This window comes from Scyliorhinus canicula, chromosome 10, assembly GCF_902713615.1.
Source record: "Scyliorhinus canicula chromosome 10, sScyCan1.1, whole genome shotgun sequence".
In the NCBI taxonomy this organism is placed as follows: domain Eukaryota; kingdom Metazoa; phylum Chordata; class Chondrichthyes; order Carcharhiniformes; family Scyliorhinidae; genus Scyliorhinus; species Scyliorhinus canicula.
In genome coordinates this window covers 85,456,569-85,474,393 of record NC_052155.1, presented here as the reverse complement: position 1 = coordinate 85,474,393, position 17,825 = coordinate 85,456,569, and the positions used below count along the sequence as shown (strand labels likewise).

Genomic DNA, 17,825 nt, shown 5'->3' with positions numbered 1-17,825 from the left:
AGAGGCCTATGTATTGGCCTTTGCCTCCCTGATAGCCCGGAGACAGATTTTGTTATGTTGGAGGACTCGGAGCCGCCAATGGAAGGGATGTGGGTGAGCGACCTGGCAGAATTCCTGCAGTTAGAGATGATCAAGTTCACTCTGCAGGGGTTGGTTGAAGGATTCACTCGGAGGTGGAAACAGTTCATTGATTTCTTCAAAGAGAATTGAGAGGTCAGTGAGGGGGGGTGGGCGTTAAAATGGGAAAGGTAGGACGTGGTTGAGGTGTCACCCAATTAAACCTCAATCAATAAGATGCAACATTTTCATGGTTTTTACAGCAAGATTCACAGTGCAGAAGTGGATATTCTCTCCAATTTAGATTTTTTAATTGATTACACTTTGGAATAATGCACCCTCTGGAGAAGCGTAGAATCACTGACAGCAACTTATGGATTTCAACGCTTTTCAACACGCACGGACTCAAAAGGTTTTTGTCAGCTTCAGTGGAATAATGACAGTGAATGCTGGCAGTTTTGTCATCATTACCACTGCAAAATCGGGGCCATTGATGTGCAGTTTCAGAAACAAAGGGGGAGCGGGGCAGTTAATGCTGAACCGGGTATTTACAGCATAGATTTTGAATGCTAATACGAAACACAGATGCGACGTTGTTACTAAATTCGGCATCTGACCAAGTTTTACTTGTGAAGAATATATCGGTTCTCCAATATGTCATCCGTTAAGCAGTTGAGAGAATAATCTAAAGCACAAAATAGAACATAAGAAACTCATTCTTAAAGCCCAAAAGGTCAACATATACTTACACAATGTGGGCCAGGTTTAGTGGTTTTTCAGGCTGGTCAGGGAACACTGGGTGCAACGGTTCACGAGTGGAAGCACAGCTTAAGGACTTGCTAAGTGCATTGGTTAGCTTCTTTGCGGGGGATTTCTGGTAATAAGGATGGGAAAGGTAACATGGATATATAAAGTATCAAGAAATTAAAACAGTACAACAATTTCGAAAAAAGTAACTTTTACGTTGAGCTGTTTGAAAAAAATATTTATATTTTCTTCCTTACTTCTGCTTCATAGAATCTTAAATTCACATAGTCTCCTTTATCTAAAAGGATAGGGCAAGGAGTTATATACTTTTCTACCACACAACATCACTGTTGCTGTCTACTGAAGTGCATTTGCTACCAAACAATGCATTATATGTATCATTTAGTTAGCATGAGGGAAATGGTTTTGCAATTGTGACCACAGCCCATCTGACCACCTGAACAAAGTTCCTGAGTTCCAGCATTTGATCTTCAAGATTAATCCATGATGAAAATAATTAGAATAAGCATCAGGCACAACAATATTGGTTAAATGACTAATTCTTCAACAAAATTACAATTGTTGCATGTTAACCTCATTATAAGCTTCTCGTCCTATTTCAGTCATATTGTTTATTTTATTAAATTGCATCAGCACGTAAACAAACCCTTCAGTTCATAGTATGTGCCAATATCCTCTCTCCACACGAACTAGAACATAGAACATAGAACAGTACAGCACAGAACAGGCCCTTCGGCCCTCAATGTTGTGCCGAGCCATGATCACCCTACTCAAACTCACGTATCCACCCTATACCCGTAACCCAACAACCCCCCCTTAACCTTACTTTTTATTAGGACACTACGGGCAATTTAGCATGGCCAATCCACCTAACTCTACCAACTTCACCAACAAAAGATGCTTCCTTTTGTGGGTCCAGGAGTAGGGGGCACTGTTCTAAAATTAGAGGTTGCTTTGTTTAGAAAGGAGAGGCGGAATTTTCCCATGATGTGTCGGAGTGTCAGGCTCTGACTGAAAACACAGCTGAGTTTTCAGATCAGACCTTCAGCCACTCCTGATGAAAGAAAATCTGGGAGCTGGATTACGCCATCATTCAGCCTGATAGAACCATCAAGGATGGCTCCACAGAGATCAGGGTGCCATCTTTACCCACCTCCCACACCCTGCCCCATGTACATGGAGGACCCCCCCCACATGTATTGTGGCAACCAGCGATAAGCATTGGGGGGATGCCCCCCCCCCCCCCAGCGTGAGTGTATCGTTCCCCCCTCCCGCACAACAGTACAATCGCCCACAATCAGGGGCTTCCCCGCACCCTAGGTATTAGGGGCTCTCTCGCTCCTTGCATAACCACACAAGTATCGTGGGAACTCTCCCCCTCAGTGGCAAGTTTCCTTCCCGCTTTCACTGACAAGTTCACCCACTTCACTGACAGATTCTCCCCTCCCCCCCACCCCATTCACTGGCAGATCCACCTCCTTCAAGTCATCAGCCTTTTCCCCCTCCCCCCACCACACAAAGCCGGACTCCCCAAAGGCCCCGCCCTGGCACAGGTTGGCACTGTTAGGTTGGCAATGCCAACCAGTGCCAGGGGGCAGTGCCAAGGCAGTGCCTGTGCATGTCCCTTTCCGGCGGGGGCTATAATTACCTTGGCGCCCCTGGTGGGATCCCCTCGACTGAATCCTGTTCTTATAAAGCTGTTGTAAACCTCACTGACATGATTTCACATTCGCAGGTGGTGAATATTCCTTGAGGGTGGATCATGTGGCTGGGAGGCCCCTTAAAAATATACAAATTTATCAAAATATATTTAAAAGAGGATCCCACCCGTGCATCACTGGTGAGGGATGGGAAAATTGGGAAACAAGATCGTGCCAGAAGACCACGACCATCTAGCAGGAGATACCTGGGAACCCCACCATCAGGAGGTTCTCCTCCAAGTCACTCACCACCCTCACTTGTAAATATATCGCCATTCCTTCTTTTCGCTGGGGCAACATCCTGGAACTCCCTCCCTAACAGTACACTGGGGAACCTATATCTTAAGGATTACATCGGTACAAGAAGGCAACTCATCATCATCTTCTGAAGAGCGACTAGGGATGGGCAATAAATGCTGCCATAACCAGCAATGCCCACATCCCCTAAATGAATTTTAAAAAATCCATTCTACTGCTAAAGTAAACAACTGGCTGGGATTCTTCCATTCCAGATTCTAAGTGCTCCCACCAACGGACAATCGAGACTGTGTCCTGCTAACAATAAGAGCTTTGCAAGGACGGGATCTCGATGCTTTACTGTGCAAAACTATGTATAGCGCCGAACATGTCGATTCCTGGGGTCGGGCCACAATTTTGAATGCGTGCCCTGATCCCAACATCCAGGGACAAACCTCCTCCACCCCACAATGCAAATGTTGACTCCCTGCTGACATCGGCAGAACCCTGAACCCCTCATCAAGGAGGGCATCCTTCCCTCACCAGAGCAACACTGTCACAATGTTTAGAAACATTACTGTTGACCACTTCAACAATGCTAAGTGCTTTCTTGAAGTTAGAAAAGAGAGAGGAAGCGAAACCACTTAGCTGCTTGAAGTGGTCAGCAGCTGTCAATCATAACAAGAATGTTTCTAAACGTTGCAGGTGGGATCAATGGAAAGTACTTCAGGTGCATTCATGCTTGAAGGAAAGCTAAGTAAATAAACCTCCTGGCAGCTGCTTTAAACCATTAAGCTGTCAATCAAAGGCAAGTTAAAGGTGCTGCACTGTGAAATTAAATGAATGCTTAGCATTTCAAAGGATCTCAGGGGAAGCCTTTTCAATTGTTGAGGGCTTTCTGGGAAGGCACTGACACTTTAAAAAGCTGCAGTTTCAAAAGCATAGGACTGAGGGAGCAGATGTGAGGAAAGGGAAAGTCTTCCTGGCTTCATTCTTCACTGAACTGCCAGGTCTGCTCATCAGCTGTCAGGCATAGCAGTTCGGGTTGAGAAGGTCACTTCTGAGTTAAACAGGTCAGTCAAGGATGAAGATCATGAACAGAGGGATGCCTGAGATCACCATGCCAAGAGTGATCTTCACGTTGCCCAGGGCTGGATGGAGCAATCCAGACACAGGACTTTCCATTCACGATGCTTAAAGCTTCCCAAAGACCTTCTGTAGCTTTGCATGGCAACTTACTGTCATTCAACTTTTTCTAGCGTGTTTAAAGAGTAACTAATGATCAAGTACAGCAATTTCATGTATTGAAATGCAGATATTTGTGTCAATTGGAAGATGTTATGAAAATTGGGTTCTAAATGTAGTGGGCAATTTAGGGTTAAAAGCCTGGGGTTAGAATATGCTTCTTTTAAAATAGTGCTGTTGTGTAGGGTCTGGGTGGGTTCAACAGCCAGCTGGTGAAATTGACTAATGAATGTGGTTTTCAGACTGGGCTAATGGATAGTGGTTTGCCTGGGGAGTTAATCGCTTTGCAGTCTCCAGAAATAAGTTGTTTTTCAGCTTGGGGAGATGAGGCCATTGCTGCGTGGAGCCAAGAAAGGCAGAGAGACATTTTGAAAGCAGTAGAGTGGGAGAAACTTTGGAAGGAGGAGTTGCCTTCTGATCTGCCTGACACTGAGTCCACAATTGTCCCACAGCAAGATAGATTAAGATTTGTATGTTTCTTTTCTTGTTGTGTGATGGGAAATTGCATAATTGTGTTCAGGTATAAATTGTAAGCTTTTCTTTTCGGGTGTGAAGTTAACACGTTTAATATTGTAGTTATAATAAAGTTTTGTTTTAAAAATAACCAAGCCCTATTTCTTCATGCAATCACTCCTGAAGTGAATCATTGTCTTTCAAATAAACTAAAATATTGGGGTTTTGGTCCAGTATCTTAGCCACTGTTGGGATCTGGTCTACGATCATAATATAGTACAGTGGGGTGCCTGTACTTGTCCAGGAGCAGGGCAAGTCACACAGCAACTTGCAGATTTCCACATCTGACTGTACGTGCAGGGACGTGAGAAGTTACTGTCCATTTTATATAATTACAATGATGAACACGAACAGCCTTAGTTATTCTTACCACAAGAAACGAGCCAATATTTTCCCCAACACACTCCTTGCCAACTCAAAGAAGGAGTAAATTGAATGAAACAATAATAATTTATACTATTCAGGGAAGCCATGTATTGTTTATAAATTAAGCAAATTGATTATCGATATGCTATAATTATAGATAAACCTTTTTCTCTTAAACCCTGTAAATTCATGTTCTTTCTTACCCATGATGTGTATTCTTTCATTTGGTGTTGGTTGCTATGAGAACCGCTTGCATGGCCTCTCCAAAAGCAGTCCTGACATAGCTGGTAATTGTGACACTGCTGGCAACGATATCGAAAACCCATCATGCTCTCACTGTGGCAATAGGAACACTCAACAGGGTGGAAGACTGTGTAGATGGAACGACACAAAACCACTTAAGCTATTTTTACTTTGTGCAGTGAATACAGTTTTCAGTCATTTTTTATTTTGCATTTATACTGGATATTTCTATACATGCAGTTTGATTAAAGAGTATATTTATTCTCTTCAAATTGTCCTGAGGTGATTTCCTGCAAACCTTGACACTCGACATCTTGATATCACTTACAAAGTGATGCTCTGAACACAGGAATGGGAGAGACAGTGGTGTAGTGGTAATGTCTCTGAACACAGGAATGGGAGAGACAGTGGTGTAGTGGTAATGTCACTGGTTTAGTAATCCAAGTGCCAATGATAATCCTCTGGGGACATGGGTTCAAATCCCACCACACTAGCTGGTGCAATTTAAATTCCAATAATAAAATCTGGAATTGAAAGCTAATCTCAGTCATGGTAATCATGAAACCATCATCAATTGTTATCACCCACCTGGTTCACTTTAGGGAAGGAAATTTGCCATCCTTACCTGGTCTGGTCATAATGTGACTCCAGCAATATGGTTGACTCTCAAATGCCCTCTGAAATGGTCTAGCAGGTCAATCAGTTCAAGGGCAATTAGGAATGTGCGACAAATGCTGGCCTTGCCAATGATGCCCATTTTCCATAAAAGAATACATTTTAAAAAAATTCAGACAGCTGATCCTGCCACTTCCAGATTTTTTTTAAAAAACATAGGCACCCAAAGCTGCAGAGATACTTGCATGAACTATGGGGATTTTTCTTGTGATCCAGGATATATTTTATGCCATGCTGCAAAACTGGGCTTTCCATAGACACAGGACTGTAATTCTGAGGTTTCATAATGGGCCAAATCCAGAGCTCCGAGTTATCCAGAAGCATTCAGGCCAAGATAAAACAGAACAAGAAAACGTATGACAGTCACAAAATAATTAATACTGTAGAAAGCAGTAGGGGCAGCACGGTAGCATGGTGGTTAGCATAAATGCTTCACAGCTCCAGGGTCCCAGGTTCGATTCCCGGCTGGGTCACTGTCTGTGCGGAGTCTGCACGTCCTCCCCGTGTGTGCGTGGGTTTCCTCCCACAGTCCAAAGATGTGCGGGTTAGGTGGATTGGCCATGCTAATAGTGTCCTAAAAAGTAAGGTTAAGGGGGGGGGGGTTGTTGGGTTACGGGTATAGGGTGGCTACGTGGGTTTGAGTGGGGTGATCATTGCTCGGCACATCATCGAGGGCCGAAGGGCCTGTTCTGTGCTGTACTGTTCTATGTTCTATGTTCTAAAGTATAAGGGTGAAATAAAAATGGTAATTAGGGAAGCAAAGAGAGGATATGAAAAAATATTGGCAGGTAAAATCATCAAAAATGTGAAGATGTTTTACCAATAAGTTAAGAGCAAGAGAATAACTAAGAAAAAAGTAGGGCCTATCAGAGATGTACATAGTAACTGGCGTGTTGATTGAGAATATATGGGCAGGGTTCTCAATGAGTACTTTGCCTCTGTCTTCACTAAGGAGAGGTATGATTCAGACATTTTAGTTAAATAGGAGGAACGTGAAATATTAGATACAATAAGCATAGCGAGAGAGTAAGTAAGTACAGGAGGGGCTGGCATCTTTGAAGGTGGCTAAGTGACCAGGGCCAGATGGATTGTATTCCAGGATGTTGATGGAATCCAGGGAGGAAATAGTGGATACTCTGAGGATTATTTCCAATCCTCACTAGATACAGGTGAGGTACCAGAGGATTAGAGGTCTGCAAATATTGTACCACTATTTAAAAAAAAGTGAGAGGGATAAGCCAGAAAACTGTAGGCTGGTCAGTCTGACTTCAGTGGTGGGCAAAGTAATGGAAACAATTCTGAGAGACAAGATAAACTGTCACTTAGAAAGGCACAGATAGATCAGGGTTGGTCAGCATTGTTTTGTTCGGGGAAGATCACGTCTTCCTACTTTAATAGGATTTTTTGAGGCAGTAACAAGGAGGATTTATGAGGGTAGTGTTGTGGATATTGTCAACATGGATTTCAGTAAGACCTTTGACAAAGTCCCACATGGCAGATTGGTCAGAAAAGTGAGATCTCATGGGATACAGGGGATGGTGGCAGGTTGGATTGAAAATGGGCTCAGTGACAGGAAACAAAGGGTAATGGTTGATGGATATTTTTGAGAATGGAAAAGTTTCCAGTGGTGTTCCACAGGACTCAGTGTTGGGGCCCTTGCTGTTCGTTGTATGTATTCGACATAAATATGGGTGGCTTGATTATGAAATTTTCAGCTGACAAAAACTGACTGTGTAGTTGATAATGAAAAGGATAGCTGTCGACTCCAGAATTATATAAATGGTGTGTTCGAGTGGGCAGAAAAGTGGCTAATGGAATTCAATTCTGAAAAGTATGAAGTTGTGTATCTGGGGAGGAGAAACAAAGCAAGGGAATACTCAATAAAAGGAAAGATACTGAGAGGGGTTTTGAAGTGAGAAACCTTGGTGTACATATGAACAGGTCCTTGACGATAGCAGGACAGGTGGACAAGGTAGTCAAGAAAGCATATGGAATGCTTTCCTTTCTTGAGTGAGAGATTGAATACAAAAGCAGGGAAGTAATGCTGGAGCTGTATAAAACATTGCTTGGGCCACAGCTGGAGATTTGTATTGAGTTCTGGTCACCACTTTACAGGAACGACATAATTGCTCTGGAGAGATTGCAGAAGATATTTACATGAATGTTGCCAGGGCTTGAAAATTGCAACTATGAGGAGAGATTGGAGGGACTAGGGTTGTTTTCTGTAGAACAGCGAAGGCCAAGGCGTGACCTAATTGAGGTGTACAAAAGTATGAGGGGTCTAGACAGGGTAGATAGGAAAGACTTGTTTCCCCCAGCTGAGGAGTCAATTACCAGGGTGTATAGATTTAAGGTGATTGACAGACAGATCAGAGGGGACATGAGGAAAAACCTTTCCACCCAGAGGGTGGTAGGGATTTGGAATTCACTACCTAAATTGGTGGTTGAGGCTGAAACGCTCGATTCATTTGGATCTGCATCTGAAGCACTGTTACCTACAAATCTACAGACCAGGTGCTGGAAAATGGGATTAAAATGAGCAGTTAGTTTAAAAAAAATCTTTTTCAGCGATCCTAAATTGTTTATAACTTACCATTTTCAACGTTTGCTAGACGATGCATGAGCGGCAGCCAGACAAGACATTGTGGTGGAGGATCAGACATCAAGGTGTCCAAAAAATTGTTTAGTGTCACTTTTTTCTGTAAAACACAAAGTAAAAATAGAAATCTTCTAGCTGAAAAAGACTTATAAATGTTCAAGTATCTCTTGAGAAAATAGGTTTGAAAACATGTGCCATTCTAAGTTTCTCGTAAATCCTAAAACGTCCAAATAGAATGATGTCCTTCTTCTGTTCAACATGCTTTTTCTCGGTATAATAACAGAACATGCTGGAAAAACTCAGGAGGTCTGGCTGCACCTTTGGAGAGAAGCGGAATTGACGTTTTGAGTCCAATATGACTCTTCTTCGATTCTGAAGATGTCATGTTGGATTCAAAATGCTAATTCTGTTTATCTCAGCACAGGTGGTGTCAGACGTGGTGAGCTGTTCCAACACGGCTGTTTTTATTTCAGATTTACAATATCCGCAGTATTTTACTTTTATTATATGCTTTTCATTGGCAATGAAAACTTGACACTTTCAAATATATGGGGCTGTGTTCTCCATATCTCAGGCTATGTCCTGGCGCCGGCGTTGGAACGGTGGCCTTTTACAACTGAAAATTTGGCGCAAAATGGCCACCAATTCTCTGTTTGGCTGGGGGCTAGCAGGAAGGCAGTGTCAAGCACCCGGCTGTAGCTGCCGATACGGCCCGGTGAATAGCCGGGTCCATGGCTGCGCATGTGCGTGGTGACGGCCTACAGCGGCCGCGTCGTACAACATGGCATTGTCCGTGCGCGGACACGGCCTGCAATAATCCCCCCCCCCCTTGGCCGGTTCGCGACCCCCGGACCACCCCCCAATAGTGCTCCGTGCCTTTGGCAAAGTCCCCCTTGCCTGCGGATCGGCCCTCCCCCGACTGTGGCAGCCCTGGACTCAGTTTGCAGCTGCCACGGCGAGTTCCCGACAAATGATAGCACACGCGATCGACAGCGGTCGGTCTGGGGTGGAGCATCGGGGAGAGAGCCTCAGCCAACGTCCTGAGGCCATCGATACGGCGCGCAGCGTACTCCTAGAGTACTCCGCTTTGGAGGGGGTGGAGCATCGCGGTCCCCGATTTAGGTGGAAACGTTGATTCTCCGGCCAATCGTCGAACATGATTTCGGCATCGACGACCGGAGAATCCCGCCCATGGAATTCAAATATTTAGTCCAAAGACAGTTAAGAAATGTTAATTTATAAACTGGTCCATACTCTAAATACATTTTTACAAATTCCACAGCCTGTTATTGTCGTACTCACAGAACACAAAGCATGCCAGGTGTAGCATCAGCACATCCAAAAATGAAGTGGCAACCGGGTGAAGCTACAAAGCTACAATGCATAATATAATAAGAAAAATTGCTTATTGTCACAAGTAGGCTTCAAATGAAGTTACTGTGAAAAGCCCCTAGTCGCCATACTCCGGCGCCTGTTCGGGGAGGCCGGTACGGAAATTGAACCCACTACATGAATATGGAATGAGCCAAAGATAGAAATATCTAAGCAATCCTACAACCAAAGGATCATATCAAAGTTCTGCAGTTCAGTCAAATCCAATTGTGAATGATGGCAGTTAAGGATTTGACCCCCATGAACATCGCCACCACTAATGCAAGCAAAGCCCAGCATGTAATTGCAAAATACAAGGCTGGAGCTTTCACAACTATCTTCAGTCAGATGTGCCAAATGGATGATCCCCAAGTTCTCCACTGTCTCAAATGTCAGTCTTCAGCCAATTTGATTCATGTGATATCAAGAAATGGTTAAGCGCACTGGACAGTGCAATGGCTTTTGCCTCGACAATATTCCAACATTAAGTAATGAAGACGTGGTTTGGGAACTAGCCATGCTCCTAGCAAGCTGCTTCTGTACAGCTACAACACTGGCATCTACCCAAATATGTAGAAAATTATCAAACTATATATGCTATGCACAAAATGCAGGACAAATTTCTGCCTATCAGTCTGCTCTAAAGCATCAGTCAAGTGATGGAAGATGCCACTGAGGCAGCTATCAAGCAGCACCTAGTCATCAAAAAACGACTCCCTGACATTCACCTCGGGTTCTGCTTATGAGACATTGCCTCAAAATAAGGGGGAGCAGGTTTAGGGCTGAGTTGAGGAAGAACTTCTTCACTCAAAGGGTTGTGAATCTGTGGAATTCTCTACCCAGTGAAGCAGTTGTGGCTGCCTCGTTGAATGTTTTTTAAGGCAAAAATAGCTAGATTTTTGAACAGTAAAGGAATTGAGGGTTATGGTGAGCGGGTGGGTAAGTGGAACAGATTCCACAAAAAGATAGGCAATGATCTTATTGAATGGCTCGAGGGGCCACATGGCCTACTCCCGCTCCAAGTTCTTATGTTCTTATGCTAGGACCCCTACAAGAGGCTACGTCCTCCACAGAAGGTTCATTTACAAATAAAATCTCATGGGACATGAGGCAACATGCTGTCTTGAATTGAGGAATGGCTAACGGGCAGAAAACAGAGTGGGAATAAATGGGTTATTCTCGCATTGGCAGGCTGTGACTAATGGAGTACCGCAGGGATCAGTACTTGGCGGCTCTTTGTTCACAATATATATCAATGATTTAGATGTGGGGACTAAATGTAATATTTCCAAGTTTGTCAAAGATAAATGCTCGGCGGGATTGTGTGTTGTGAGGAAGATGTAAAACGGCTACAGGAGGATTTGGGGAGGCTTAGTGAGTGGTCAAGAACATGGCAGATTGAATAGAATGTGAAAACATTTTTGGTACAAGGAGCAGATGTGCAGAGTATTTCTTAAATGGTAAGAAATTAGAAAGTGCAGATGTACAAAGGGACCTGGGTGTCCTTGTCCATAGGTCACTGAGGGCTAGCATGGAGGTACAGCAACTACTAGAAAGGCTAATGGAGTGTAAGCCTTTATTGCAAGAAGATTTGAGTACAGGAGTAGCGAGGTCTTGCTTCAATTCTTCAGGAATTTAGTTGGACTGCACCTGGAGTACTATGTGTAGTTTTGGTCCCCTTATCTCGGAAAGCATGCTAGTGCTATAGAGGGAGTGCAATGAAGGTTCACCAGATGTGTTTCAAGGGATTGGGTAAACTGGGCCTGTATTCTCCAGAGTTTTGAAGAATGAAAAGCGATCTCACTGAAATGTACAAATACTTAAAGGAATAGACGGGGTAGATGCAGGTAAGATGTTTCCCTTTGTTTGTGGAGTCTAGAAACAGGGGCAGAATTTCAAAATAAGGAGGACGTCACTGAAGACCGAGATGAGGAGAAATTTCTTTACACAGAGGGTTGTGAATTGTTGGAATTCTCTATCACAGAGGGTTGTGTCTGTTTAAAGAAGAGATTTCTGATAACAATAATGTAAAGGGTTGTAATGTAATGTAGTGGGTGTAAAATGCATTGAAGTATCCCATCAGCCATGATCATATTGAATGGCCGAGCAGGCTCGACCATCTGAATGGCCTGCTCCTATGTTCTATTAAACATTTGGATGAGGAGACCTAGTGTATTGTAGTCAAATTTGCTGTTGATTCAAAACTAGGTGGGAAAACAAGTTATGAGAAAAATACAAAAGGACAATCCGTACATAGAGATTATAAATATGTTAAATGAATGGGGAATAATTTGGCAGGTGGAGTACAATGTGGGAAAATGCGACAGTCCAGTTTGGCAGGAAGAATAAAGAGCAGAATATTATCGGCAGCACGGTAGCATAATGGTAGCACAAGTGATTATCACTATCGCTTCACAGCGCCAGGGTCCTAGGTTCGATTCCCGGCTTGGGTCACTGTCTGTGCGGAGTCTGCATGTTCTCCCCGTGTCTGCGTGGGTTTCCTCCGGGTGCTCCGGTTTCCTCCCACAAGTCCCAAAAGATGTGTTATTAGGTCATTTGGACATTCTGAATTCTCCCTCTGTGTACCCGAACAGGCACCAAAATGTGGCGACTGGGGGCTTTTCACAATAATTTCATTGCAGTGTTAATGTAAGCCTACTTGTGACAATAATGATCATTATTATATCCGATCAGCCACAATCGTATGAAATGGCAGGGAAGGCTCGATGGACTGAATAGCCTACCCCTGTTCCTATGTTCCAGACCTCCATTAAAGCCTTGGTTCAAGCATGGTGTGATAACACCCTGGTCTAGTGTGCAGTCAATTCCAGCCCACATGTCCTGGAACCCCAACACAAGTGAATTATTCAATAATTTGTATGAAAATTCCTGAAATCGTTGTCCTTGACTGCCCAATAATTTACAGTCACCAGGTTTGAAAGCTGAAACACAATTAGTGTTTGTTTAGAACAGAAATATGCAGTAATTATAAAGGGATAACGGCAAACTATCCTACTTACTTTTTACTGCCCCCACCCTCTACCCACACACACAAAAGACAAACAAACACAGTGGAGTGGGAAGGGGTACAAATAAAAGGATCAAGGTAAAAAAGATAAGAGTCCTTGCTTTTGATGTTAAATTCTTTGCAGTAGGATTGTTTGCCTGCATGTTTATTGAACAAAGCCACTGGCGTACAGTTGGTGATGGATGTCTTGAAGAAAAAACATTTATTCAGGCGGTAGGATTACTTCTGGAAAGACACGTTAGCCTTTATTAAACCGAGCCTTCAACTCAAAGGTCCACCTTTGAGTCCACCTCTCTTTTAAGACTCTTTGTCTCACATCAAACCCAGCTTCCAGCCCAGGTTTTGATCTCAATCCTTTGTGGTTTCAATAAAATGACATCCAGCCTTAGTGGGGAGAGAGAAGAGTTCTTACACTAAGTTTTTTAAGATAAACCTTATTGCAGAGAAACATTCCAAAGAAATCAGAACAAATCACCACTGGTTTTTGGCAAAGCCCAGCATTTCGAGCCAGTTCGCTGGCTGCCAGCCAAGTCAGTCAAACTGAGTCATCACTGCTCTCTCCTGTTTGAATTAAAGGCAAAATCTACATTAAAGTCACAGAGCCATTAATCATCCATGGATAAAAATTGTAATGTCAAAAGAATAAAAGAAAGGGCACAACAGTGTTTAAACAGGAGGATCCTTACAATGGACAAAAGAGCTGAACTCTAGAGGTGAGAGTGAATGCCCTTGACATTAAAGTAGCTTTTGACAAAGTGTAGCATCAAAAAGTTCTTATAAAACAAAAGTCAATGGGAATTAGTAGGGGAAACTCTCCACTAGTTGGAGTCTTACTGAGCAAAAAGAAAGATGGTTGTAGTTTTTGGAGGTTAATCACCTCAGCTCCACAAATTCACTACAATAATTTCTCAAGAAGTGGCTCGGATCCACCAATCTTCAGCTGCTTCATCGATGATCTTCTCTCCATCATAATGTCAAAAGTGGAGTTAATAATTGCATATTGTTCATTTCCATTTATGATTCCTCTGCTAATGAAGCAATCTGCACCTGTGTACAGCAAGACTCAGATAATATCTATGCAATGGCTACCTCCATCTATAGAGAGTCTAACCATCTCCCTTGACATTGAATGGCATTACCAGTCAAATCCTCCATCATCAACATCCTTATGATGCTACGATCCCCGTGGAGACCAATAACATTTCAATGGCATTTAAAAGGGAATTTCAATCTTGACTGATTTAAAGGATCAGATGACAAGGTTTCAAGGTTTAAGACCTTTACAGTAATAAGCAATATTGTCTAAACATTATTCCGTCAGCAACTTATCTTTTAAAGATACCCCATTTATAATAATAATAATCATAATAATATTAGTGTCACACGTAGGCTGACGTTAACACTGCAATGAAGTTATTGTGAAAATCCCCCAGTCGCCACCTCCACGCCTGTTCAGGTCCACTGAGGAAGAATTCAGAATATCCAATTCAACTAACAGCACGTCTTTTGGAACTTCTGGGAGGAAACCGGAGCGCCCAAGGGAAACCCACGCAGACATGGGCAGAATGTGCAAACTCCGCCCAGAGAGTGACCAAAGCCAGGAATCGAACCTGGGACCCTGGCGCTGTGAAGAAACAGTGTTAACCACTGTGCTATCGTGCCACCCTTCTTTTGAAACAAATGAAACTGCCCCTCCATGGTTATACTTTACTCTGTCTCTAAAGTGGGCACTTTATTCTGCAAGGACTAGTCCAAAGCTATTCTCAGTTCTTGGTGGCGTGCTTCCTTTTCCCTTCTCTAGATCAGGTGATTTATGATCCCCAAATTGACTTTTATGGTTTGGGTACCTCGGAGATTATTCCTTCGAATAATAATTAATAATAATCTTTTATTGTCACAAGTATGAAGTTACTGTGAAAAGCCCTTAGTCACCAAATTCTGGTGCCTGTTCGGGTAAGCTGGTACGGGAATTGAACCTGCGCTGCTGGCCTTGTTCTGCATCACAAACCAGCTATCTAGCCCACTGAGCTAAACCAGCTCCTAACCCAGCTTCTAGCCCAGGCTTGTCCGAACTGGCCACCTACAGACCACACTGTGGTCCGCGCAGTCCCTTTATGTTGCCATTTATTGCAAAGGGATTGGAATACAGGAATAATTAAGTTTTGCTACAATTGTACATGGCTTTGTTGAAACTACATCTGGAGAATTGTGTGCAGTTTTGGTCCCCCTATTTAAGGAAGGAGGCAGTATCACAGAAGTTTCACTTGATCGGTCGCTGAGATATGGGTTGAGGGCCTGGAGGGCTCCAACTCTATGGGCTATATGTCCAAGATGTTTGGTATGTTGGTGAGTATGGAGTCTTTCCCATGCCTCGAGTTGGATCGGGCCAATGGGTCGCTGAGGCACAAGGCCCACCTTGGGCGATCATAATCAGATTTCATCGATACCTGGATAAGAAGCGTGTCTTGAGGTGGGCGAAGGACCATCAAGACTGTAGTTGGGAGGGCCATGCCATCAGTATACATCATGATGTTGGGGCAGAGTTGGCGAGAAGGCATGCGGCTTTTAATAAGGTCAAGGCTACGTTGTACAAGAGCAACATAAGGTCCAACTCATTTTCAGGTAACGTTCAAGGACAGAGACTATTATTTTGATGTGCCGGATGTTGCGAATGTGTTTGTCAAGATGTAAGGACTGGCTCCCTATTGACTGTAGTAGACGCTAAACTGCTGGCTAAAATTTTGGCCACAAGGATATAGGACTTTGTTCCGGAGGTGATAAGGGAAGACCAAACGGGGTTTGTGAAGGGCAGGCAATTTACAGCCAAGGTTAGAATGGATGGAGATGGTGGTTGCAATGGACGCGGAGAAGCCTTTGACTGGGTGGAGTGGAATTACTTGTGGGAGGTGTTAGGACAGGGCTTCATTGATTGGGTGCAGTTGCTATATCAGGCACCAGTAGCAAGCGTGCGAACGAATCGGCTGATGTCGGGCTATTTTAAGCTGCACTGAGGGACAATGCAAGGGTGTCCCATCTCCCCGCTGTTGTTTGCTCTGGCCATAGAGCCATTGGTGATGGCGTAAAGAGCTTCTAGGAACTGGAACGAGCTGATCCGGGGGGGGGGGGGGGGGGGGGGGGGGGGGGGGGGGGGGGGGTGGAACACCGGGTCTCGCTTTACGTGGACGACCTGCTCCTGTATATCTTTGACCCGTTACGGGGGATGGGGGAGATTATGCGGATGCAGGGGAATTCGGTCGGTTTTCGGGGTATAAATTGAATGTGGGGAAAAGTGAGATGTTCGCGATCTAGGCGAGGGGGCAGGATAGGAGGCTGCAAGAGCTGCTGTTTAGAGTGGTGGGAAGGAGCTTTCGCTATCTGGGTATCCAGGTGGCACGGGAATGGGAGACAATAAACTTGTCCCGGCTTGTAGAGCAAATGAAGGAGGATTTCAGGAGATGGGACATGCTCCCACTGTCACTGCCGGGGAGGGTACAGATCATGAAAATGATGGTCCTCCCCAGATTTCTGTTCATATTTCAGTGCCACCCCATCTTTATGCTGACGGCCTTTTTAAAACGGGTAAGTAGGATGATTTTGGGCTTTATGTGGGTGGGTAAAACCCCGGGAGTGAAGAAAGTATTGCTGGTGTGTAGCCGGGGGGGAGGGTGTGTTGGCACTGCCAAACTTTTGTAATGCATCAAGAGGATGGGAGATTTATTTCTAGATGGGAGCTTTCCCTGTTTGAAGGATTTGGAGAAGAAATTTGAACTGCCAGTAGGAAATGGGTTTAGGTATCTGCAGGTACGGTATTTTTTGAGCAGGCAGGTTCCGACCTTTCCGCTCCTGCCATCCCCGGGGATATAGGCCAGGGTAGTTTCCAAAACGGGGGTGGGAGAGAGGAAGGTAGCGGATATCTACAAAGAGCTTATGGAGTCGGAGGAAACTCAGATAGAGGAGCTAAAGGGTATGTGGAAAGATGAGCTGGGGGCGAGATAGAGGTGGGTCTGTGGGCGGATGCCTTTGGCAGAATTGATACATCCTCATCATGTGCCAGGCTCAGCCTGATACAATTTAAGGTAGTCCACCGGGCACACATGATGGTGGCCCAGATGAGCAAGTTTTTTGGGATCAAGGACAGGTGTGCGAGGTGCAGGCGAGGGCCAGCAAATCATGTCCACATGTTTTGGGCATGCCCGAAGCTTAGAGGTTTTGGCAAAGTATCGCTGATGTCATGTCCATGGTACTTAAAACAAGGGTGGTGCCGAGTGTCCAGGGGTGACGATCTTTGGAGTGTCGGAGGAGTCCAGGGGGTGAGAGAGGCTGACTTTTTCACCTCTGCCTCCCTGGTAGCCCGGAGACGGATACTGTTAATGTGAAGGGACTCGAAGGCCCCAAAATCAGAGACGTGGGTTAACGACATGGCTGGGTTTCTCAGTCTTGAGGAAATAAAGTTCACCCTAAGACGGTCAATGTTAGGGTTCGTCCGGAGGTGGCAGCCGTTTGTCGACTTTTTTGTGGAAAATTAAATGCCAGCAGAGGCAGAAAGCTAGGGGGGGGGGGGGGGGGGGGGGAGGGTAGGCTATTGTTTCTTTGTTGGGGGCATGAGGAGCGTGACAGGGATGGAAATATCTTATATATTATGTTCATGTTGTTGTTATTGTTATTATTATAAAAACTATAAATACCCTATGTTGTGAATGTTTTGCATTAACCATTCACCATGTATGTCACTGTATCAGGCTGTTGCCCATGAGGGCTCCACTTATGGACCATTGTACGATATTACCAGGAATGAATCATGTTGGTGCCTTTGTGGGTTCCGCCCCGGCTCCGCCCCCTTGAGGGGAGGTAAAAAGAGCAGTAGCCCTGTAGGCGGCTCTCAGAGCAGAGCAGTCGCAGGCAGGCACTGTTCTGGTCGATTAAAGCCACAGTTTACATCCACTCTCTGTTTTGCGTGAATTGATGGTTGCATCACCCTACTAAAATGTTTTTTTTTAAAAAGATCCAAGGTCTGGGGGTGAAC

The 17,825-nt window shown here is 44.4% G+C and overlaps 1 protein-coding gene across 22 annotated transcripts in view; it reads right to left on the bottom strand.

Annotated features, from left to right (window-relative positions):
• dtna (dystrobrevin, alpha) overlaps positions 1-17,825 on the bottom strand; it is a 254,287-nt gene that overhangs the window by 109,666 nt on the left and 126,796 nt on the right. For all 22 annotated transcript variants that reach the window (XM_038809268.1, XM_038809270.1, XM_038809269.1 and 19 more), the window contains exons 7-9: positions 8,398-8,503; positions 5,090-5,256; positions 807-931 (exon numbers count right to left, since the gene is read on the bottom strand). In XM_038809268.1, coding sequence (XP_038665196.1) covers positions 807-931; positions 5,090-5,256; positions 8,398-8,503 — 398 coding nt within the window. The remainder of the gene's footprint in view (positions 1-806; positions 932-5,089; positions 5,257-8,397; positions 8,504-17,825) is intronic.